The 25,113-nt window shown below is 35.0% G+C and overlaps 3 protein-coding genes, 3 non-coding genes and 1 pseudogene across 6 annotated transcripts; 4 read left to right on the plus strand and 3 right to left on the minus strand.

Moving 5' to 3' along the window:
- Positions 1–2,445: 2,445 nt before the first annotated feature.
- TRNAR-UCU (transfer RNA arginine (anticodon UCU)) lies at positions 2,446–2,518 on the minus strand. Its single transcript has one exon. It is a non-coding gene; the product is annotated as a tRNA-Arg (tRNA).
- An 823-nt stretch (positions 2,519–3,341) lies between these two features.
- LOC141654431 (U2 spliceosomal RNA) lies at positions 3,342–3,537 on the plus strand. Its single transcript, XR_012547992.1, has one exon. It is a non-coding gene; the product is annotated as a U2 spliceosomal RNA (small nuclear RNA).
- A 2,762-nt stretch (positions 3,538–6,299) lies between these two features.
- Positions 6,300–6,454, plus strand: LOC141654131 (U4 spliceosomal RNA; annotated as a pseudogene).
- A 1,182-nt stretch (positions 6,455–7,636) lies between these two features.
- On the plus strand, positions 7,637–8,982 carry LOC141653923 (uncharacterized). Its single transcript, XM_074461789.1, has 2 exons — positions 7,637–8,617; positions 8,713–8,982. Exons 1-2 carry the CDS (start codon positions 7,637–7,639, stop codon positions 8,980–8,982), a joined length of 1,251 nt encoding a protein of 416 aa, XP_074317890.1.
- A 3,163-nt stretch (positions 8,983–12,145) lies between these two features.
- LOC141654115 (U6atac minor spliceosomal RNA) lies at positions 12,146–12,273 on the plus strand. The gene has a single exon (XR_012547686.1). It is a non-coding gene; the product is annotated as a U6atac minor spliceosomal RNA (small nuclear RNA).
- Positions 12,274–12,367: 94 nt separating this feature from the next.
- Positions 12,368–16,810, minus strand: LOC141652608 (anthranilate phosphoribosyltransferase, chloroplastic-like). The gene is made up of 10 exons (XM_074460148.1): positions 16,515–16,810; positions 16,203–16,346; positions 15,636–15,797; positions 14,805–14,888; positions 13,938–14,126; positions 13,740–13,830; positions 13,583–13,642; positions 13,374–13,492; positions 12,904–13,038; positions 12,368–12,652 (listed from the first exon to the last, which is right to left on the minus strand). Exons 1-10 carry the CDS (start codon positions 16,716–16,718, stop codon positions 12,614–12,616), a joined length of 1,227 nt encoding a protein of 408 aa, XP_074316249.1. The 5' UTR covers positions 16,719–16,810; the 3' UTR covers positions 12,368–12,613.
- Positions 16,811–22,264: 5,454 nt separating this feature from the next.
- On the minus strand, positions 22,265–23,858 carry LOC141651985 (LEAF RUST 10 DISEASE-RESISTANCE LOCUS RECEPTOR-LIKE PROTEIN KINASE-like 2.8). The gene is made up of 2 exons (XM_074459664.1): positions 22,872–23,858; positions 22,265–22,414 (listed from the first exon to the last, which is right to left on the minus strand). The coding sequence occupies exons 1-2, from the start codon at positions 23,716–23,718 to the stop codon at positions 22,314–22,316; spliced, it is 948 nt and encodes a 315-aa protein (XP_074315765.1). The 5' UTR covers positions 23,719–23,858; the 3' UTR covers positions 22,265–22,313.
- Positions 23,859–25,113: the final 1,255 nt, after the last annotated feature.

Genomic DNA, 25,113 nt, shown 5'->3' on the forward strand with positions numbered 1-25,113 from the left:
CGTTGGTGCCACAACTCTTGGTGCCTTTCGTTCCCCATGAAAGTCGAGCAGGCGCTCCGCGACCGATATGGCCGAAGACAGAGTTTTGGGATTCTGCCTCATGACCTCTTGTTGTGCCCACCTCTTCAACCCATCAATGAATTCGAATGTCCTATCCGTCTCGGACATTTCGGAAATCTCGAGCATGCATGCAGAGAATTCCCTCACATATTCTCGGATTGATTTGGTGTGCTTGATTTCCTTCAACTTCTTCCGAGCAACAAACTCCGTGTTCTCGGGGTAGAAGTGATCCTTCAAGATCCTCTTGAAGTCGGCCCACAATGTCACCGTAATCGTGCCCGCATCGATTTCCTTGTACCTAGCCCTCCACCACATCTTGGCATCGTCGACTAGATACATGCTTGCCGTGACAACTTCCGCGTCTTCGTCGAGCCCATTTACTCGGAAGTATAGCTCCATATCGAAGATAAAATTATCGACCGCTTTCGAATCCCTTGCCCCATCGTAGGCACGAGGTGGAGGTGCCTTCACCTTATGGCTCCCCACATATTTCCCCTCATTGGCCACCGCTTTCACGAGCGTGGCGCAAGTGTTCTCTAACATCTCGACCTTTCGATGCAGATGATTGATCTCTTCCTCCCGATCGTCGGGGATCGCACCACTGATCGCTTGGATGCGGGTGTCCATCCCGTCCACCTTCGTCTCAAGGTCATAAACCGTCTTTTGCAACTCCTCGAGGCTCGCAGCCATCCGCATAACGATGTCCTCGAGTTTGGGAAGCTTGACGTCGATTGCGTCCTCTAAGGTATCCACTCGGTCCTCGATTGTTTCGCCCATTTTCTCGATATCGATAAACAAATGCGGCTTGCAGACGCCCGTCCGAAGACCGGGCTCTGATACCAAATGTCACGATCCGGTACTTTTGCCGGATCGTGGCGCGCACCCTTGCCCGTCTCAAGGCAAGATGCAAGCGACAAGGATCTTCGAACTAGTGATGGATCGCTCACTAGCACGTTACTCGGGTCTCGGCAACACTCGACAGGATGCAACGAGAGCGTTAGGCTCTAGTGTTTGTCAGGCACTAGGCACTCGTAATCGGTCTCGGGGGTGTGAGTCGGGATCCTAGTGTCGATCCCACAAACACGGCTTGTTAGTAAAGTGAAGGCTAAGAGTCGTTCACAACAAAACAACAACAAGCAATACGAAGGCACAAGGTAGGAAGTAGATTTTCATTCACTAGTACTCCCTAAAGAGGAAAATTTGATATTTACATCCTGGTAGCAGGAAACATTGATTTTACAAGTTTAGTTCAGAATAGCGATATACCTATTTATGGAAAGAAAAGCTATTCTAAAACTATGCTAGACTAAGAAATTACTTACTACAAATGTACAATGGAAATGAAATTACATAAGCATAAATAAATCTAAGGGTTCAAGTGTGCGGATCGTCACACCTAGCTTGTGATGGATAGTGTCCGTTACAAGCAAGACGCTTTGTAATTGAAACTAGTTTAAGAACTTATGATGCATTATTATCACTTTTATCATTATTAAATTAAAATTTGAGTAGTTTTGCTTGATTACCACACGCTACTTTGCTAAACTGATTTTTTTCTTTATTTTTTATTATTAGGATATTTTACATGGTACTCTTTAATTTTTCGAATTTCTACATGATATCTAGCTTGTGATGGATAATGTCCGTTACAAGCAACACGTTTTGTGATTGAAACTAGTTTAAGAACTTATGATGCATTATTATCAATTTTATCATTATTAAATTAAAATTTGGGTAGTTTTGCTTGATTACCACACGCTACTTCGCCAAACTGATTTTTTTTTATTTTTTATTATTAGGATATTTTACATGGTACCCTTTAATTTTTCGACTCTCTACATGATACCCTACACTTATTAAAACATACACGGTACCCCTAATTGTTGTCCTTATCACTAAGTGTACCCCTAAACTTTATTTTCCGTCAATTAAACTCAGTTTTAGGCGTTAAGTGATTACTTAGACGCGTAACCAAAGTTGACATTTATAATCCCATAACATAAGGACTCTATTAGGCTCAATATCCATATTTGGACGTGATAATTTGGCAACGGATTCAATTAATTTTCCGTCAAAACTTTTTAGCCCGTATATATCAATAAATATTAGGATCGAGATAGATATTAAGTTTGGTTACGCGTCCAAGTCATTACCTAACCCCTAAACTGAGTTTAATTGATGCAAAATAAAGTTTAGGTGTACACTTAGCGATAATGACAACAACTAGAGTTAACATGTATGTTTTAAAAAGTGTAAGAGTACCATGTAGAAAGTTGAAAATTTGAGGGGTACCATGCAGAATATCCTTTATTATTATTATTTTAAAAGGTTAACAAAAAATACACGCTTTATTATTATTATTTTAAAAGGTTAACCAAAAAAAATCACGCTCGGTGGGACTCGAACCCACAATCCTTTGATTAGAAGTCAAATGCCTTATCCATTAGGCCACGAGCGCTACGATGGTAAGCTGGTTAAAGTTGTAATTATAAATTACGTAATTAACCCATGTGATGTTATATGGTTTACTTTAGAAGAATAATTACTTACAAGTTACAAGGATGACACTGTAATTCTATGAATGTCATCGAAAGCAGACATCATAATCCTAATAACTTTAGAATTGTGACGTGGGAGAGCTATAGTGATGAAGGGAGGAAACTGGGAAAAGTTGCTCGTGCAAAATCTAACTTATCTCCTTAACAATGAGCTATAGTGATGAAAGGAGGAAACTAGAATTGTGACGTAATGTTATATGGTTTACTTTAGAATATAAAAATATGAAATTGGACTTTTCTTAAGGTGTATCAGGTTCGAAATATTGGAACCTCAAATCCGATAATGTGAATCCGTCAATGATAATAACAATCCTACTTCATCACAAAATCACCGCATCTCTCTGGATGATCGTGACAAATCTCTTTTTATTCATTTGAAAGTTAAATCTCATTATCATTGTGTAATTTAAGTTGTCGAGAATAGTTTTGTACTTCAAGATTTCAATTCAAGTTATAGAAAAATAGTAATCTCATTCGTCATGGAATTGATTTTCATTGTTCTTTTAATGATGGATGCAAGTTTTTCTGTTTGTTGAGGATAATATACGTAGGTTTGGTGAAGTTTGACGCTCAGCAATTCAACATGTTCTTACACAATACACATGCAGCGGACTAAAGGTAAAAGGCAAGAGTTATTAGATTTCTTAGTCCCACATCGGAAAAACAAGCTAACTCTACCAGGGAAGAAAGCATAAAAACAAACTGTTTGGCATTGAGCAAATCATACCTTTCTCGGCCTTTTGGCTAAGATCAAGTGTAGTATCTGTTCTTATCAGTTTAATATCTGATATGTGGATCATTGATCCACACGATATTAAATTTATTTTTTAAGGGGGGAGATCCATCACAGTAGCTTGCTGCTGGGGTCTTCGAGTGTCGCCCATGCGTTGCACTAAAGCACGGGCCTGGCACACCCCACCATTTCAAGTCTTAATTTTATTTTCTTGGCCACTTTTCTCCAGTTCAGAAGAATATTGGATCCGGATATGCAGTAAATACAAACCGGAACAAAATAGCAAGGTCACGTAAGGCTTCATAACCTCATAACCAAATTGCAAGATGACTCCAGGCTTCATGGACGGAATTGGGTTTGATATGCATATTTAATCTATTTACGATCTAGCTCGGTTAGTTTGACCCAAAATATGAATTGGAAAGATAAAGAAGTTTGGAGGTGGTATTTATGTATGGGGCCAAGTTATATGATACTCCCTCTATTTTTTTATATATGACTTTCTCACATTTTGAGACACTCCCTTCTCTCTTCAATATCTCTTAAAATATAAGACTAAATATTATGATATGTATACTCATATGAAAGAGTTTTTCGTAAGGAATTTAATGGTGCCATTTTTATATTTTTTGAACAAATATATTTTTGCAAATATTAAAGTTAAAGGCTTATATGCAAAACGTCAGATATAAAAAGTGGAGGGAGTAATTAGATTAAATTATTAAATCTATCAAAACCCAGTTATGGTTTCTTAACACTGATCAAGATTGTGGCCTATCGTACCTTATGATCAAGATTGTGGCCTCTCGTACCTTATGATCAAGATTAAGTAATCAACTACTTCGTTTTAACTGTACCTAGATTGGGTCATTCGCTCTTAACAACGTTTTGCACGTCGATGTTTTCTCTCATTGTTTGCAAATTTTTCTTCAAATTGCGGGCGTTGAGAGACCACATCACAAACCGGAATCATAAATGACATCAAGCTTGTGCCTGCTTCTTTTCACTGTATTTGTTTTAGTTTTATTCCCCGAAATTTAAATAAGGTTGCCAATAACTTTGCTAGAAATGTTATCGGTTGTAGTGCTATTTATAGTTTTACAGCTGCCAAAAAAATGTTGTAACCATATTCATTTAATTATATCGATGCCTATTCAGAATATATTTCATAGCTGATAAAAATTTGATGTGATTTTCAATCTTTTGAGCGGGTTGTACGTATCTCCTGACGTTGCAATATGTAGGTATCGACTTTGATTGATGATGTAGTTAAGTTGAAAGTTAAATTGAGTTTGATTTGATTTTCCATCGCAATTGTTCTATTTGAGCTTAAAGATAATGGGCTATATCTCATACTGCTAGCGACGTGGAAATACATATATACATACAACTACGTTGTAATTGAGCTCATTTGAGTTCAAACTCAAGCTCGACTTGAAAGTCATCAAAGACAATAAGTTTATGCTGGAGCTTGGCTTAGTAAGCTAAGCAAATAAGCTCAAACTGCACACCATTGTTATTTTAGTATACACTAGTGTAGATCCCGCGCAAATGCGCGGTAAATATAGACCTTTTAATTTTTAGTGTATTAGTTATAGATTTTAGATTTATATCTCGCGAATTTTTATAAAAAAACAACTAATATTAAAATTAATTAAAAGAATTGAATAATTCCATAAATTGTGTTTTTTATGAAAATATTTTAACTACATCAATTTTTTTAAAAAAATCTTTTTTTGAAAAATCAGTTAGTTTAAGTAGTGGGTCCAACATATGATGGTATAATTAGAAAAGTCAAAGATTGCAAGAAGCATCACGGTAGAATATTTGCAAAATCAATTAGTTTAAATAGTGGGCCCAACTTAGAACGTGATATGTGATTTTTTTAGTCCAGAAGGCAGGCCCAATCATAGTGGAAAGCACTTGGGCGGGAAACTACTAAGGGGGTGTTTGGTTGGGTATATTGGAATGGAATGGAATGGATTTGATTCATTCCATTGTTTGGTTGGGGTGATTTGGAATGGAGTTAGATACCCAATGGATTCTAACTCCACCTCAACCCCTTGGAATCCCATACCCACCCTCCCCCCTTGGATTCTAATTCCATTCCCTCCTTTTATAATTTGTGGTGAACCAAACAACATTAGATAAGTATGGATTTAGAACCCCATACCACCCTACTATCAAACTCCATTCCATTCCATTCCGACTTGTTGAACCAAACGACCCCTAAAAGAATTTTATTCTCTTAGTAGTAGGGGGATTGGAAGTTTGGAACTAATTCCAAAATAAACTAATTTAAATTTACTTTCTGTACATTTTTGGGTAGGCCTATTGAACTAATTGGAGTTTTGATAATGTGGTTTTAGTAATTGCAACTATATGCAGAGTAAGTAAGACTCAAAACCTCTCATGAAGTTTTACTATGCGTGTGTTTGTTTATAGTGGAAAATTTTTTTACTCTATAAATTGTACGAGTATTGTTTATATCCTTGATTCACAAAATGAAATACTTCGTAAATGAACTTAAATGGGTAAATAGGCTTCTTGAGAACTCGATTATCATATTTCCATGAAGCCTATTTATAGTCATGTACATCGGTCACGGGCCACAACGCATCAACATTACCTACATAAATTTTGTTTTAATTTAAGGATGATATGGTGGAAGAAGATCGGTGAGAATATACATGTGACACAAATATAAGACGAATTAATCTATAAGCATTTACTCAAATGAATATACATTATAAATTTCATGAAATACATGGTGATATTAGTTACTTCTTATAGATAGGAAATTAGGAAGGGAAGGCCAAAGACCAACGAGAGCAATACCACAAGGAAAGACGTAATGCGCGCTTAAGAAAATATCCCACATCGTTAGTTTTAAGAAGATTACATCCAGCCGAGTGTATAAATTCCTATACAAGTCCCTTCTGAAAAGTATCTTTGCGCTTGGGGCAATGACGCAGCTAGTGAGGTACTAACCGAGGCGCGTCAATTGCTGGTTGAAAACTATTTCCAAACCCCCTCTTCGGCCTGGGCTTGACCTTGGCCGTCGAGAATTTCTGGAAGGGCTCCCTCGCAAGAGGGTAAAGCCCTACAATTCTCGGTTTAATTTTTTATAATAATTTAATTATTAATTATTAGTTGCTTTAAGCTAAATAATCAATTGATAATCAATTAATTAAGATGAAAAGTTGTGAAGTAAATTTATTTTAGGGACTATAAAATCAACTTTTCTAAATTTACACCTTTATAATTTTTTTTTTAATATTTTACACCTTTATAAATACTTGATCAAATTTTGCCCCCTTACTCTGATTCCGGTGTAAACAAATGAAATATTCTGTCAAAATTTTTAATTTTCCGTCATAAAACCCATAATTTTTGACGGAAATGCCCCCATCCTTATTTCTTTCTTCAATCTCTACCTCTCTTTCCTTCTCTCTTGTACTTTTTTTTTTTTTTTCTACCTTCTTTATCTTTTATTCTATCTTTTATCTAACACCCTCTCTCCTTTTGATGACTACGACGAGGGTCTCGCAAACCTAATTTCGAAATAATATAACATACCATATTGAAGGGAGGCTTGATAAAGAGACGTCTCAGCAAATGAACGGATTTGTTGATTAGTTTCAAGTATAGCATTTAAGCAGTTAACAAGCCACGGTTGGTCTTGATCAACAACGACAAACTACTGAATTGGTCAAACTAATATCAAATGGAGGTAATATCGTAAATTCAACATGTTTTACACCGAAATCTGTGTAAGGCGGGAAAATTTGACCAGAAGTATTTTATAAGAGTGTAAAATATTACTCCCTCCAAATAACTAAGTTTGCCCCATTTCATTTGGGCACCAATAATAAGGAATGGAATAAACAATTGGAAAATAATGCAAAATCTGCAAGTTGTTGATAGTTAACCAAAAAGTAATTAGATTAGTTAAATATGTTTAAGGTAATCTGTTTACAATAGTTGGGTTTACTTTCCCCCCAAAATTACAAAGATAAAGTGCATTTAAACACTCATAAATATTCCCCCCATTTTTTCCCCCCAAATTACATCAAATCAGCCTAGATAACATCACTAATCAGTACTCTTCAGCATCTTCATTTCTTTTTCATTTCTTCAGTTTTTTCTCCCTCTCTTTTTTTCTTCTCATCTTTTTCTCTTGCTTCATACTGCACTCAAAAAAAAGGTTAGTAAAACAGTCCAAAATATATTCACAAATCATTATTCAAACGAGTAAAACTTACTTGCTCATTCGACAATTAAAATGCGTGGTCCAAACCTTTCAAATGATCATAGACATAGAATTGTCTGCATTTTATTCGAGCATACTAAATATGGCAGGCCAGAAAGAGGTAAAATGCAGGAAGTTGCTGACCAGTTTGGAGTGGACAGAAAAACCATATTTCGAATATGGACTCTTGCAAAAGGACAGAGACTAAATGGTGATGAAGTAGACATACATTCAAAGATTAAAGGGAAGAAAGGAAGGCCTACTATAGAAGTTCCTGTTGAAAGGATAGTAGCAATACCAATGGGAGAAAGAACTTCATTAATCACATTTAGCAAGGCAGTTGGAGTCTCACCTTCAACTATTCAAAATTGGGTTAAACAAAAAAAAATTAGGTCACACACGTCAGCCTTGAAGCCTTCACTAACGGATGAGAACAAATTTCACAGGATGTGGTTTGCTCTTTCACAGTTAAGGTATGATAGAATTTCTAATTCTTTGAAGTTTAAAGAAATGTCAAATGACATTCATATGGATGAGAAATGGTTTTACATCACACAAGACCAAGCCAAGTTTTTTCTTCTCATGGAAGAGATGAATCCATATAGGTCATGCAAAAGTAAGAGCTTCATTACCAAAGTCATGTTCATGTCAGCTGTTTCAAGGCCAATATATGATGGAAATGGCACACTTCTTTTTGATGGGAAAATAGGAATATTTCCCTTTACTTTCATGGATCCAGCAAAAAGAAACTCAAAAAACAGACCAGCTGGGACTTTGGAAACAAAGTCAATAGCATCCATTACTAAACAAGTAGTGAAAGATATGCTTATGTCAAAAATACTTCCAGCCATTAAAAGCAAGTGGCCACGAAACATGTCAAAGAACATAAACATCCAACAAGACAATGCAAAACCCCATATTAGATGCACTGATCAAGACTTTGTTACTGCAGCTACATCAGATGGATTTAACATAACCCTGACTCAACAACCCCCCAACTCACCTGACTTGAATGTGCTAGACTTAGGATTTTTCAGGTCAATTCAAACACTGACAAAGAAAGGAAAAGGGCAAAAACTGTTGATCAATTAGTGTTCAATGTTATACAGGCTTGGGATGAAGAGCCTCCTTTATGTCTAGATGATGTGTGGTTAAGTCTACAAGCAGTAATGTTGGAAGTCTTGAAAAATAAGGGCCATAATAACTTCAAGTTACCACATTTAGGCAAGAAAGCACAAAGGGCAGCAGGTACATTGCCTAGAAATCTAGATGCAAATCAAGACATTGTAATGGAATGTCTCCATGAATTAAATGCAGCAGGGAAGGATCAAGGTTTAGAGCATATTACTGTACCAATGGCAGTAAATCAGCAAATCTAGATGCAAATGAAGACATTCATATTTTGTTGTAAAATATTTAAGTAATGTACTGAAGTCACGGTCTTTTGGCAATGTAATGAATGTTTATAATGGAAGCATTCCTATTATGGAGTGCTTACATAATAAACATCAGTGAGACAGTGAAGTTATTTTGTAATCTCTAATATGGACAAGTTATGCATGGTTCTGAACAATATTTTGTAATGAAAGGGAAGGAGCTCTCAAAGCATTTAGCAATCTCATCACTGAGCCTTCATATTGTATGATTAAGGTCTCCTAAATCCAGAGCATTTCAAGATATTTGTGTTACATTCAAACTGTCATGTGGTGGAATATGAAAGACCTCCTACATAAACAAATAAAAGCATAACACAAACCTTGAAAATACTATGGTGGAATCCTTATCAAAACTCTCAATTCAATTTATTTGCACTGAACATAACTTTTGCCCCATCAAAGCTCTCATACCAGTAAGGTTTCATCATCACTGAGCAACATCTCAGTCCAAAAAAAATTGAACCATCACTGATGTACATACAACAACACTGTTAAAACAACTCTCAGGCCTAAATGACCTTATCATTGAGTTGTGTAAGGTAGTAAGGCCTCCTACAGACACACCAACAAATGGTATACCATGTGGTGGCCTTACTACCTTTGTCAAATAGCCACTGACTTAAGTACAAAAGCTCTCAAACCAGTAAGGAATGTCATCACTGAGCAACCTAAACGTCATACAGATTCAGAAAATGAACAAAACAACCAGCAGACAGAAGAATAGAGACAAAAAACCTGTAAAAAGAGCAACTGAACAATCAGAACCAGCATACATCAACAACCACAATATCGACAACCGGCAACCACGAGACCATCAACTGGTGCCCACGAGACCAGCGACCAGTTGTATCTAATTGGATTTGGTTGGGTTTCATGCCTTGAATTCAATTTGTTATTCAACCAAATGCTTTTTTTCATTCTAGATAGTGCAATTACAAAGGAAGAAAACAAATTGTTTGGTCTGGGTATACAATTATACACTAAAATTATTAAAAAGAGTAGAAATATTTGGACCCGTCGACATAAAAACCAGCAGAAAACACCAGCAGAAAGTTTAAAACAAAATAAAAGTGTCGAGAGAAAGTTTTTACCAACTTAACATTTTCAGCAGCCTTTTTATTTTCCCTATCCATGAACCTCCTCACATAAGCATCCATCCTCTTTGAACTTTCTGATTCAGGCTCCGAAACCAAATAAACAGGCTCAGGGAGAACCGGTTTCGCTTCATGTACCACAATATCAGGCTCATCATCCCCAGACTGGTTGGAGAGTTCATCAAACCCAGGTGTATTTGGCACATAGGAAGAGCAAGCATCATCGAACTCCGTTTCGCCCACTTGAGTGCCTAAATCAGACGGACTTAGTGAGTCAGGTACAATCCTCGTAGGCGGTAGCGAGATCTGGGTAGATGAAGATTCTCCGTCATCATCGCCTGATGAACCAAGCATATACCAATCCAACACACACTGAAGACACTCTTGCCCACAATTTGAATGCTTAGGAGCCATAAAAACCCAGAAATTACAACAACAAATGGAAAGATCTAGGTTTTGTAGTGGATCAACAACAAAAGTAATGGAAATATATTTGTGGAGTGATGCAGATTATTCGTTTTTAGAAGAAGATGAGGCAGATTAAACGTTTTTAGAAGAAGAGGAGGCAGAAAGAAAGGGAAAGATAAGGCGGAAAAAACAAAGCAAATGGAAAGATCTAGAGAAGCATTGAGGATTTTAGGGTTTTCATAGATTTCATATTGGACGGGTAGGTAGGGGAATAAATTCTGGGTTGATCCAAAAATATGGAGGGAGTATTGGGTTGATCCAAAAAAATATGGAGGGAGTTTTGTGATGATCCAAACAAAAGGGAGGGAGTATTTGGACTGATCCAAAAAAAGGGAGGGAGTAGTTAGTGTAGAGTAGATTAGTGTTTAGTTTTGGGTAAATTAACAATGGGTTAGTGTTTAGAAACCCAAAAATTAGGCCCATTAATGAGTGGCAATAATTGTAAATATAAATGAGCCACAAGGACCATATGGTCATTTGCATGTCTCAAAAAGGAAATTTGACAAATGGGGCAAACACAAATACTTTGCCTTATATGGGAAATGGGGCAAAGATAGGTATTTGGAGGGAGTAAATTTTTTTATAAGAGTGTAAATTTAGGAAAATTGATTTTATAAGGGTGTAAAAATTAATTGATCCTTTATTTTATAAACGGTTATTTTAATGTGTACAAACTCATATTTACCGGTCAAATATTCTCAACAATAAAAGTTTAATAAGTTAAATAAAGATTTTATTTCAAAAACGGTTATTGTAATGTGTACAAACTCATACTCCCTTCTATTCATAATAATTAAGCTAAAGGATTGTGGTAAAGTAAAATAATTGGAGAGAGGGAAGATATTGTGGGGTTAGGTTATTAAAATATGTATTGTTGTGGGGTGAGTTGATTAAAATAACATAAAATATGTTATTGTGAGGTATTGTTGTGGGATAATATGATTAAAATAAGTATAAAACTTTACTAAAAAAGAAAAATAAGAGAGTTTTATGAATAGATGAAAAAGGAAAGGGGGAGAGTTATTATGAATAGGAGGGACTATTTACTCGTCAAATATTCTCAACTAATTAAAGTTTAATTAGTTAAATTCTCTCAAAAAAGATGTTTAATAAGTTAAATAAAGATTTTAGTTTTGTACAAACTCATATTTACCAGTCAAATATTCTCAACAATTTTTCCTTAATTTGCTTAAATGTGTTCTTAGGGCTTTAAAGGTGTTTTTAGGACACGATAGAATAACCGTTCTAATAAAATGCTAGCACAACGACGGGTCCAAATACCCTGAATTTTTCATAACTTTTACGGAGTAGAATGCTTGAACTAGAAGAGTATATATTAAGTGTTGTGCTCTGGTATGCCGTATGCTATGTAATGTTTGCTCCTTTGATCTTCAAATAAAGGACGCAAAAATATTGGATTCTGAAAGTTTCCTCGAGTATCTTATCAAGTTGCAATCGAGAAACAATTCCACCAATCTAATCCCACATCGATTGTTTCTTATAAATTTCTTACTTTATTTAGAAGTAGATGACGACAATCTGCTGTGTTCAATAAAAGGAGAGATGGTTGGCATCTCCCCTGACAGGGACGGGAACTGTCTTCGGACATTCTTGTTAACACATCGGTTAAGGCTTCCCATCCTCCGGGATGGATCTATAACCCAATTTTTTTGCTACCATCCATCTATCATGGTAAAGAGTAAGAAGAAAATTTCAGGACATAATTTTATCGGGTGTATTGAGTTTGAAGAAAGCGGGTTCTCTTACCGAAAGGGAGGGTGTAAATAGAACTGTTGAGCTTAAACATACCGGAATGTATCTAAAACATCATCTTATTGTTAATTGAAAGTCTGAAAATGTTCTATCTAAAACTGAAAAAGCTGTACATCTTGCTCGTCATATATGCAGTCATCAAGACAATAAACAAAAGGGCAGATGTATATAGTTGTGAGTTGTGAATCACACAACTAAGTAACTTGGTATGTTAAAGACATGCTGGAGTTTTCTTCGAGTCAATGGGCGAATGGAGCAGCTGCTTTCGACATCTCCTTCTGCAACATTATATGAAAGTTAGCGGTTGCAGAAGCAAACGGTTCAATCTTTTCCTACGTGGAATCAGCTAAACATAGCAAAAGCTGTTAATAATGACGAAAAATACAAATGTGAGACAGTTTTACATACATTATCGAAACTTCATGTTAAACGGTTATTCTGTCTGTACTTTTTTAGGTTATTTGGATAAAAACATGCAGTTTTACGATATTTTCAAGGAGGACCAAGAGACTTCGACAACATTACTCACGTTGGATATTTTTCTCCAAGACTCCAAGGTCCTTAGAGCATTGCCAGATTGTTGAGTTTTCCGTGCTAGAGCAACCCCTTCACTTAGGCTATTGACACGCCCACTAACTAAGAGGGCAGCCGCAGCATTCAAGATCTGTTTCGTCAGGATACAAACAGCTTTTTATCAGAAAAAACCTTTCTAACTACAGTAAGAAGGAATGAGCAGCGCCTATTCTGCAATGTATAGCGCGTAAAACAAAATGACTATAGTCATTAAACTTGTTGCGCTTCTTTTTTTTTATGCGAGGTAGGAGTCATCAGATGAAATTCTCGGCTTAATAATCATTTTGGGTCACCGGAAACAGCCTCTCACACGAGTAGGACAGAGTTCCACATTAGTCCATGGAATTTATTGATGAAACCCCACACTATAAACCTCCCTTAATAAGAAAACGGAAGTAACAATTAAAGGTAAAAACGTAAACTCACAAATGCATCAGCAATAGGTCCTTCCTCTCCTGCTAATACACGCTTCAATACCTCTGCATTATACTCTGGGCCACCTCCTCGTAAATCTTTCACAGTGCAACGAGGGATGCCAAATTCCACTGCCAATAATAAACGCGTTAATAAATATAAATATAAAATTAATTTAATTAGTAGAAATGAGATGAGGAGAAAAATGAAAGAGTTCGCACAAGGATCAAAAGAGAACTTCTCTATCTTATCGGGAGTTACATCAAGAATCATCCCCGGCCCTGAAGTTCAATAACCAAATGAATTGCTTTTAGTTACATTTCAACAATTAGCATATCAAACGAATCACACTTCAAAACTCGACAATAGAGATGTTACCCATAGGACTCATTTCATCTAATCCTTCTGAGTGCACAACCAGTGCCCTTTTCATGCCAAATCTTTGAAGGGCTTTGGCCATTTTGGGTACCTGGCGTAAATGTTCAAGTAAATCAGTAAATCAACAACGGTAGTTTAAATGGTAATGGTAAAGGTAATGGTAATGCAACAATCATTGAGAGATATCAATGAACTTACAATATCTTCGGTATAGACACCAACTACTGCGTAAGGTACTTGAGCTGGATTTAACATCGGACCTAAAATGTTAAAAATTGTTTTTACTCTTAACTGCTTCCTTATCGGTCTAACACTCTTCATTGCAGGATGGTAAATTGGAGACATCATGAAACCAATCCCTGCATCTCTAACACAGTTTTTTATTCCCTAATAATCAAAAGGAAAGCGATCATGATCCTGCTAAAACTCAAAATCACATACCGAAAAGGCAAACATGAGTTTTGCAATAAGAGTAAAAGAAGTACAATAGCATGCAATTACAAAAATACTTGTACATCCCAATTCCCAACACAAACGAAGCGTCGACTGCATTAGTGCATTGAAGAGCAAGTATCGTCTCAATTTCCTATCTTCCAACAGTATGCCACATTCATTTATAAAAATGATCTAAGGGTCCCAATATTCTACAAAAAGGAAAAAAAATACAGTAATTGTTTAAATGCCATTTTCATCCTCCTGTTAATTTTCTAGGTATTATTCGGATTACATCATTAAGTGATTTGGACAGTTGATAAGAAATGGGCTGTTCTTATAGTTTTAGGAAAGGGAAAGGATCCTTATGCCGCATTAAAGAGACCTCCATCGATAAATTTACCGTATGCGACTTCAATTTAAAAGACATAGTAATATTACTTAAGGGAAGGGAGGGGTCCAGTAACAGTCATGCATTGCACTCTACAAAATCAACACCATACAGCTGAGACTCTGAGTACAGAGTTCATTAATGCATCCATCAGTAGATTTATGAAGGCTATAAAGAAAAAATTTCAGAACAGCTAACTCGGAAAAACGGCGGATATTAAATTACAACCAAGAGTAATATACCTGAGGTTCCAAGTCAATAGCAACCCCAAGTTCTTCCAACACATCAGCACTTCCGCAGGCCGAAGAGCTTGACCTGTTCCCTTGCTGCCAAAACATTTCGCCATCAATTATTACACACAATTTGTAACCTAATTGATCATTGTGTCAAATCTTATACATTCTACTTGTTTGATTATACCCCATACTTGTTTCGCGAATATTAAAACATCGCCAAGGCGTCTCATCAGTGGCGTAGCCAGAATCGTTTAGATGTGGGGTCAATTCTAATGTAATTGTATTCATATCTTTTATTACAGGGTCTTAAAGACAAAAATTTTTTAAGTCGGACAAAATTTTATGATGAAAAATGTCAATTGTCAGAAAGTTGTCATAAGCTCCCACAAATTACCGGGTAAGAGAGTCAAATCAAATGCATGCACCCTTAGACTATTTCTCCAATTAAAAAAATCGGTAAGAATTCATATTAATTCAAGGGTTAGACAACAACCTTGGCAACTTTAGCACCACAAGCGAATATTAATTATACCCCATACTTGTTTTGCGAATATTAAAACATCGCCAAGGCGTCTCATCAGTGGGCCAGAATCGTTTAGATGTGGGGTCAATTCTAATGTAATTGTATTCATCTCTTTTATTACAGGGTCTTAAAGACATAAAATTTTAAAGTCTGACAAAATTTTATAATGAAAAACGTCAATTGTCAGAAAGCTGTCATAAGCTCCCGCAAATTACCGGGTAAGAGAGTCAAATCAAATGCATGCACCCTTAGACTATTTCTCCAATTAAAAAAATCAGTAAGAATTCATATTAATTCAAGGGTTAGACAACAACCTTGGCAACTTTAGCACCACAAGCGGCCGCCAATATAGACGCACCAGTCGAAATATTCACCGTATTTGCACCATCGCCTCCGGTACCAACAATGTCAACAGCATCCTCCAAACCCTCTACTTTCTTACAATGATTCATCATTGACTTTGCAAGTCCAACAATCTGTTCATTCACATATCACATTACAAAAATGTCAACCCACTTCATATTCCAACATCAAAAAATCACAAACTACATAAAAATCATATTCCTCTAGTCCTCCGTCCAAATCATTTGTTTAACTTTGATTAAAATACCCTCGCAATTAATTGACTGAGACGGAAAGAGTAATAAAATAAAACATTGGGAGAATTGTATACTTTGCATGGTGAACTTATTTACAATTTTCATCTAATGAAACAGTAACCATGAAATTACTGTTAACTATAATAATTAATAATTAATATTCCCTTTGTTTCGATCATTTATACACATTTTTTATTCTTTTCCCGATGATATTTTAATAAAGGTAAACAAATGAACGAGACGGAATAAACAACAATAACAAAAGGGTAAAAAGTGACTTACTTCTTCAAAGGTTTCACCTTTAGCTCGTAATAACACAAGAAATGCACTGATAAGAGCTTCATTGGGTTCATCTAGCAGAAAATTTAACGAATCCTCTGCTTCTAATTCCGTTAAATTTTTCCCATCAATTAATTTTTCAATTAACTGCACACCCACACAAAAAAAAAAGTTACAAAAACCCAACAAAATTATATAAAAAAAATACTCTATCATCTCGGTCATTTGTTTACCTTTTATATTCATTGTTGTGAGACGTAATTTAATCAAAGGTAAGCAAATGAACGAGACGAAGCGAGAAATGAGAAAACCCACCTGTGGGAAGGAATTAAAGGAAGGAGAAGAAGATTTATTAGTGTTTGACAATGCAAAAAGCTTAGGAAAAGAATGAAACGACGTCGTACGGGTAGATAATTTAAGGGGAAAAGAGGCATTATGGATTGGAAAAGTTGAAGAATTGAAGGTTAAATTGGACAAATTGGATGAAGAACACAAGGTATTGAAATGAAGCAATGCCATTTAATGTGTCCGGTTTTTTTTTATTGTTTGTTTTTTTGTTTGGGTTTTCCGTACTTTGTAAAGGTTTGATGAAGATTATGAATGAGTTTGATGGAGAATTAGAGAATATATAAAATAAAGTTGATATATACAAGTGGTAAATTAATTAGGCATTAATGGGTATTGGACTAATGGTGTGTCTAATTTGATTATTTTAAAGTTCGTTTCATTAATAGAATGTTATACGATATTTATAATTTTTAAAGGAAAGGTATTTTTTATTGGTTTTCTGTATCAAGTCCTGATTTCTTTTATCTTTTAGCTTTTGACTCATATAAGAACTATTAGCAGAAGTAGATTGGTCTAACAGATTATAAATGACAGAATTGAATTACATGTTTGACTAATATATTTCAATTAGCAGATTTGATAGAAGTGTTTGGTAATTAGCGGATTCAAGTTAATAGATTGTTGTATTTATGTGCAAATGATCGATAGATTCGTTTTTCACAATCTACTAAAGTGATTATGCTAGGTGGGGGTGGGGGGAATTAGAAAACAGTAAATTTGAGCTCAATCTACTGTTTCAGTATGTCATTTACTAAACCCGTAAATTAGTAGATTGACAAGTCAAACATGCTAAAAGCCTTGAACATACTGAAAATTCATCAATCTACTGTTTACCAAACACTCCCTAAATAAAGATAAGTTGAAATGAATTGAATGAAATTGAGCTGAACTACATGAATTTAAAGTAAGAGTTAATTTGAATAGAGTAGAGGTTGAACTAATGAAGTTGAATTGAATTAAAATACGGTGATATATTAAGATTTGTTACCACCTGTCAACATCTCATTTACATCATTGTATTTTTATGCGTAAGAGGCTAAGAATGACGAATAAAGAAATGTAATATACCCGAGATAGAATATGGAAGGGGGAAAATCTTAAACATGATATGACAATGCGACACATCATTTTATCTTTAACTCTATGTAGAGTAGCTTCAAAAAAGATGGCGGTTTATAATGACGAAGTAAAATTACCTTATGTTGATCCCAAAGCCCAAAGGTAACTCAAACTTGTCAGGGTAGCGGTTTTTTTCCTAATAAATTACTCTATTAACTTATCGATTTACACTCAATAAATTGTATCATCCTAAATAACACATCTTAATAATGCCACTAATATTACGTACTTTAATAGTTATTGTAATTATTGTGTGAGATTGTCGTATTCTGTAATTTGTGTACTGAGTAATATAATTCAATAAGACAATTCTACCGAATTCTACTCCATCGTGTTGTATTCATGTGTCTAAATGTAGATGACATTTGGTCTAAATATTCAATAAGATGACATTTGATCATATAGTCTTGAAAGAGGACCACATAAACTTAACAAGCGGTCTTTTCTGGCCTACTTGTTAGTTGTTCAGTTAATAGATCCTACCATCAATTGTACTCAGTTGTGCTCTAAAATTCGAGCTATATAATAAAGTTTTCGAGTTTTGTTTTAAAGAAGTCGAGCTATACCATAAAATTTCTGAACTCACTCACTTAAACATAAAAAAAGTTAACTTTAAGAAAGATCAACAAAATTACACATAAGCTCGATAAGATATAACTTGGTTGTATGATATTATTGTACCACTGGAGGTATAATATTATTTGTTTTAGTTGTTACCATTACGGTTTTATTAGGCAAAGTACTTTTTAATATTTCCCCACCCAATTGCTAATTTTTAGTAATTAATGGAGTATGAAATATTTCTAAATAGAGGTGCAATGTTAAGAAGTATCGATGTTGTCACGTTGGTGGTTGTACAATTTGGTTATACATCATTTTCAACAATCTAAACCACCACGGATGGCTTCACGAAGTTGAGCTGCCTAAAAACATTTACGCTCTCTATATCGAGTTATTATCGACATAATGTTGATTTGTTAAGTAATTAACTTTGATAAAAAGAGATTAATCGAATTGTTCCATGTAAGACACACCCTTGTCTACTGACGGAGTTAATTAATATTATTCAATATTATAATTTTAATTCGTACAAAAGAGCAGTGAAATCCACAAAAGGTGTTTTTTAAAACCAGCACAGTAGAATACACATGCAAACGATATTACAATGATTCAAGAATCTCTTATATAACTTCATGAACTTGTGCGGAAAAAAAAAATACTTGTACGAGATTAGATTATATATGATCGATAAGTAACCTTGTGTCGATCATTATATATATTACTCCCTCCCTCTCATCCATTTATTTACAGTTCATAAACTATACATCTGATGTAGTAACTCTTATTGTTTATTTTATGAGTTTTATTTTAAAGTTTTTGAATTTTGCTTTAGTATAAAGTTTTTGAGTATATTTATTAAAACATTACACTAAAAAAAAATATAATATTGCTCAAAAACAATATTTATAAATAGTAATATGCTCAGAAAAATGTATGTATGCTCAAAAACTACAAGGTCTGAGGTACTATCTCAGATGCGTAATCCTTTTTCAGATTTATTTAGGTTTACTTTTTCATACTTCGTATTTCTCAATATACATTTTGTTTTGTTCATATCTTTATTTAATTTACATATTATTAAAAATAATAAAAAAAATTGATATTCTTAATGTACTTATTAAGACGATTCAAAAAAGATCTCACATGACTATATTTTATGTTATATATTAGAAATTCGATTATCGATTCTATCCCCTGATGAATAGTGTCAAAAAGTAAATGTAAAGCAATGGATGAGACGGATGGAAGTATTTGTTTTCCTTACAAAAATGTCAAAGAAAGGTACAATAAGTACTCTGTATTATTTTAATCGAAGAGAAAAAGGTTTGAAAAAAAACAACAAATAAAGAGCACAAATTTAAGGAGGGTCCGTTTTCAATGAGACTTGATGTATAAAGAGTGTTATGTTCATGGCAATTTGCAAATTTATTATAGATCGTTAGCGTCAGTTTATGTTGGGACTGTCGTATCCACTACGCTGTCACATTCGTATGATATTGTCTACTTTGTACTATAAGTCCGTACTATTTTGTTTTTAAGCTTCTTACGAAAAAGTCATATACTAATAGAGTGGTGGGTTTCACCATCGGGAAATACGACTTCTCTTCTTTTTCAATACGAAACTTGGATTGCTACCTCCAACGGTTTCAAAGCTAATATTGGATTTGAAGATTGTAGGTAAAAAATTAGTCTCCATTTGTAGGCTGAATATATCAACACATGCATACAAGTATACAACGCAATCGTTGACATCTCGCAGTATACATATATATTTGACTACTTGACGATCCAATCTCATACATATTTTAATCTTTCGGTCAAACAATAGCAACGTTGACATCTCCTATTGAGTAACTTTACGAATACTATTGAGGAAAGATTATTATGTAAGTTTGATGGGTTATTTATGGTTTGCAACTTGCAAACATTCAAGTTAAAATGGGTTAGGTCATTTTAAGTTTGATTCAGCGTCAGATGTATTATAATAAGGGATGTTATTGGGGCGGGGCGATGGTGGGTATAGGCTCATCCGTACCCGTATCCACCAAGAAAAACTTGTACCCATCCCCGCCCCACCACCCGTGGCGGGTACAAGTTTCCAAAACCATTCCCGCCCTAACGGGCGGAAATATAAAACCGTACCCGCCCCGCTTACCCATTAACCCGCTACACCATAATTTTATTCGATAAATTTGTTCGCAAAAATTGATTTACTCACTATTAATTTCCATTTTTTTTGAATTTATCTTTATAATTTTAGTTTTTCACCAAAGAAGTTAGTAAAAAACTTTATAAAATAGCTATTATTAGCATTATATCTTAATTATAACTAAATAAGATTTTAAAAAATTGTCATAATCATATTAATTTTTTTAACGATTGGCGGGTAGGCGGGTATGAGGCGGGTAAGATGCAAAATCCGTCCCCGCCCCATTACCCATGGCGGGTACAGTTTTCATACCCGCACCCGCCCCACCACCCGCCAAAGCTCTAACCATCCCCGCCCCAATTGGGGCGGGGGCGGGGCGGTACCCACTTGTACCCGCCCCGATGACATCCCTAATTGTAATATGGGTCAGGTCATATCCATTCGTGTTATGGGTTAAATTTGGAGTAAAGTCCACAACAAGGACCCAAATTATCATCAAATATGGCTTTAAGGACCTAAACTTTTGTTAGGTAGCTTTAAGGACCTCACTACATATATTTGACCAAAACACCCTTATTTTTATTACTCCCTCTCATTTTTGTCTTCCCAATTTCTTTTTAAGTGTTAAAGTTAACAACTTTAATCATGAATAAACAAAACTAAAATTATATTATTAATAAATAAATAACTAACTAAATAATTACATTTATCATGAAAATATAATTTTCTAAGTAGTTTTTCAATAAAAACAAGTTATATGTACAAGTTGAATTTTACGGACAAAGTCCCGTCTTGGAGACCTCGTGAAAGGAATTGCGAAGAAATAATAAATGGAAGGCAATATAAATGATAAATATTTTCTGAACTATAATCAGAACATCTCAATATTGATCGATACTCATATTTCTTAATGGTTAACGTAACCAATGAATACTAAATTTTAATTACAATGCCCGCCAATAAATATTAATAATGAGCTTGATTTTGACGAAAACAAATTAAAATAAAATATTTATAAAAATGCGAATTTGTAAAGAAAAAAAATTAATAAAAGTATACATATAACAACTCGCAAAAGATTTTTCTACATTTCCCAAAAAAGTTTAGAATAACTTATAGATGAAAATAACATTAGTTGGTACCGATAATATATAGTAACTCGCGAAAGATATTAGAACTCTGACTTGAATTTTTTTTTACGTCTTTCTCATGTTTAAGAAAATATCTATGATTTATAAATAAAGAAAAGGGTATTTTGGTCCAAAACACATAATAAGGTCCTTAAAACTACACAATAATAGTTGAGATCCTTAAAGCTATATAAAAGGATCGTTTGGGTCCTTATAGCGTGGTTTACTCGTCAAATTTGATCATTTGTCGTCCCTGTGTAAGTCCAATGCTTCCTAACTTCATACTCCAAGTAATGTTCTGAGTCTATGCTATAAACTGATAAGTTGTCAAGTTGATTAATGACAGTAACCCTTCTAATTGAAGCACCATGTTCTTACAAAATTCCTATTGAATTTTTTTACCATTATATTACAAACTATCCTCTAACAATTGGCACGTACATACTGCATGTCTGCATGTATTAATTTGTTCCTCACAATATATATAAGTGAATAAATACAAAACTTAGAGCACTCTGATCTCCATGTGTTGCATGATACTCAGCAGTCTATACTGTCACACTCGCATATTATACGCATAAATAGTAGTATAAAATTAATCAATAATGAGCCTCTTTTAAGAAGAATATATCCGTCTTAAGATTAAATCAGGTCAAATAACATAACATTTGTATAGATAAAACAAGTCATTTGCTAATATCTAAGCATTTGCTATTTGACCCATTTTAAGCTCAAAACGGATGACCGTCTTAAATAAGAATCTGTGAAAATTAATATCAAACTGCCTAAACCAAAATATATTTTTAATCAAAGAAGTAGAAGTTGAATCAACGCATAAAATGTACTTGCATACACCATTGTATTAAAAAAGGCCGTCAAAATGGAGCCTCCTGATGTCATTGATTCAACTGCATAATACGAACAAGTTTTGTCAAATGTCTATGCTTCACGATTGAAATAAGAATTTGAATAAAGTTCTAGCATGAATAAGTTCGGGTTTGTAAAAATTCGGGCCAAGTCGAGTCATTTTGGGTTTGGGTTATTTTTCGGAGGAGTTATTTTCAAGCTATTTGAGGATAACAGTCAGTTCCTAATAATAAACATACGGGTCAGCTTGAATAAGTTCGGGTCAATTCGGTTTCGGGGTCAGATTCAAGTCCTCAATTTAGGAATTAGTCGAATTATTCGGGTCGAAACAGCTTTGTCAGGTCTAGAAATAATGACCAACAAAATAATTTTGAAAACAATAGAAATCAAGATGTATAAATGTACGGTGTCGTTAATGCCTAATTTTTTTTTTTCGATATTCATTTATAATGATTAATTTTTTAATTTTGTTACTAAATAAAACAATTTTTAACTAACCTGATTTAGAATCACAATTTGTGGTAGAATTGAATGTACCACAAAAACACAACTCCACAATCCCACCACCATCATCATTACTATACCCACACGCGCCACCGGTAGCCTCACACGCGCCACAAAACGCGTCATGTCCTTGGACCGAGTACTTCACACGTATGCCATACGACCACTCGTGTGGCCCATCAACTCTAAGTGGGGCCAAACTATAAGCACTACTATACCCTTGACAGCCCAATTTAGTAAGATTTACACCTTGAGAAGGCCCAAGTTCCTCAAAGGCCACACCACAACATTCCGGCGGACCCGACCCGTAAACCAAGTCCAAATCATTTGGGCTTATATCTCCCCATGCCGGACACCTATAATAGTCGTCGCAACTCAACCCTGATATATTCCTACATACCGAATGCTTAGTTGGAAACCCTTGAAAAAGTGGTGATTTCCCGGAGCACCCGATTAACAAAAACGCGTTATCGGGTGCTGGAGTCAAGTACGGGACCCGCCATGGCTCGACTACAAACCCGTTTCCTTTGGAACCGAGTTTAATTGTTTTGCAAGTTGATAAGTTAGGGTCAGACAATGTGAGGGCCTGAAATGGGTAGTCTATGTCTAGGACCCTATACGACCCGGAACTTATGTGGAACATAAGTACATCATTGATACAATATAGTAGGTCACGGTAGCCCGGGTGGCCGCACCCGGGTTTGAGCCCAAATGGGTAATCAATAGTTATATTGCCACAATAAGATCGACAAGTGTTAATGTGTCGATAACTTGTACATAAGGGGATTAGTAACGACGGAATTAGATATATAAAGAGAGTTTTAGATAGCGAAGATTGCATAATTAGGATTGAAATCGGAGATATTGTAAGTAATTTTGCAAGAATGTTAAGATAGAAAATGAGGATGAATGGAAGTTAGTATTATTAGTCTTAATAAACACTTTAAAGTAGTTGTTCTTGTCTTGTGAAGATACGTTGCTTGAAAATGTAAGCTAAGGAAATGAACTACTTTGTTTTCCAGGTGATAAAGTATGCTAAGAAACCTTTGGTCTAGTGCAAGTATTACTGTTGTTCCTTTGGAGTAGTACTAGTAACTTGATACATGTGATTTGAGGAATCTGTTATCTTGTTTTTTAAATCTAAAGGGAGTTATAATAAAGACGATTTTAATGCTGATGCGATTTGAATTCAGGTTATGATGAATGTCACCTATCATGACTTTACCAATTAAGCTAGTTAACATCTACAAGAATCTGTTCTCTTATGACGTCGAATTAGTTTGATCATTTAGATTATGCTTGTAAGAGATGCAACTTAACAAATAAAGAAGATTTGCAAGAATAGTAATTAGACCACAAAGTTGGATTGTGGACCAACCCATTTATTCGTTGATACGGAGTATTTGATACACAAATATATGTTTAATACGGTTTTATTTATTTATTTACTTTTAATTAAAACTCTTTCTCGTAAAGAATGAAAAAGGAAAATAAATGATCGAGATAAATGGGTTATAATTTCAGATTAAGACGAACTTGTACAGAAGTAGAAAGTATATATAATTGAATTGATTTTATGTTTATCATACTTAAACTTTCTAATTTGCATGAGTTTTGAGGTTGGGGTGATACAAAGTACTCCAAAGACTACTCTAAAGAGTTGTTTAGTTTTAAGAAGTTAGAATTAACTTTCCCACTTTCTTAAGTTGATAATAATATAGTTAGAACCCTTCTATAAATATTTGTGGCATACTTGAATTATTAGCTTGCTTGAGTCGAGTCGTGAGGCCAAGCTTGAGCCACACTTCCACTATTGACCTCAAGCTCGAGCCATGATTTCCGAGCTTGATGAGGTCAAACTCGAGTCGAACAGGCGTACGAGCTCAAGATGAGCAACCATAGATTCGCCTTTCGCCCATCTTGTGTTCAACTTGACTCGTTATCAACCCTAAGCGAGACCTTAAAACGACCCGAGCTAGACCCAAACCCGAATTGACCCGACTCAGTATAACCCGACTCGAATGTTTACAGCAAACTGATTATTATCCATAAATAACTTGATAATAGCTGATCCAAAAATGACCAGACCCGAAATCTTCAGAGCCGAAATGACCTTATCCGAACCCGATCTAATTGACACGTTTATCCCGAATTGACCCGACTCAGTATAACCCGACTCGAATGTTTACAGCAAACTGATTATTATCCATAAATAACTTGATAATAGCTGATCCAA

The sequence above is a fragment of the Silene latifolia genome, chromosome 4, assembly GCF_048544455.1.
Source record: "Silene latifolia isolate original U9 population chromosome 4, ASM4854445v1, whole genome shotgun sequence".
In the NCBI taxonomy this organism is placed as follows: domain Eukaryota; kingdom Viridiplantae; phylum Streptophyta; class Magnoliopsida; order Caryophyllales; family Caryophyllaceae; genus Silene; species Silene latifolia.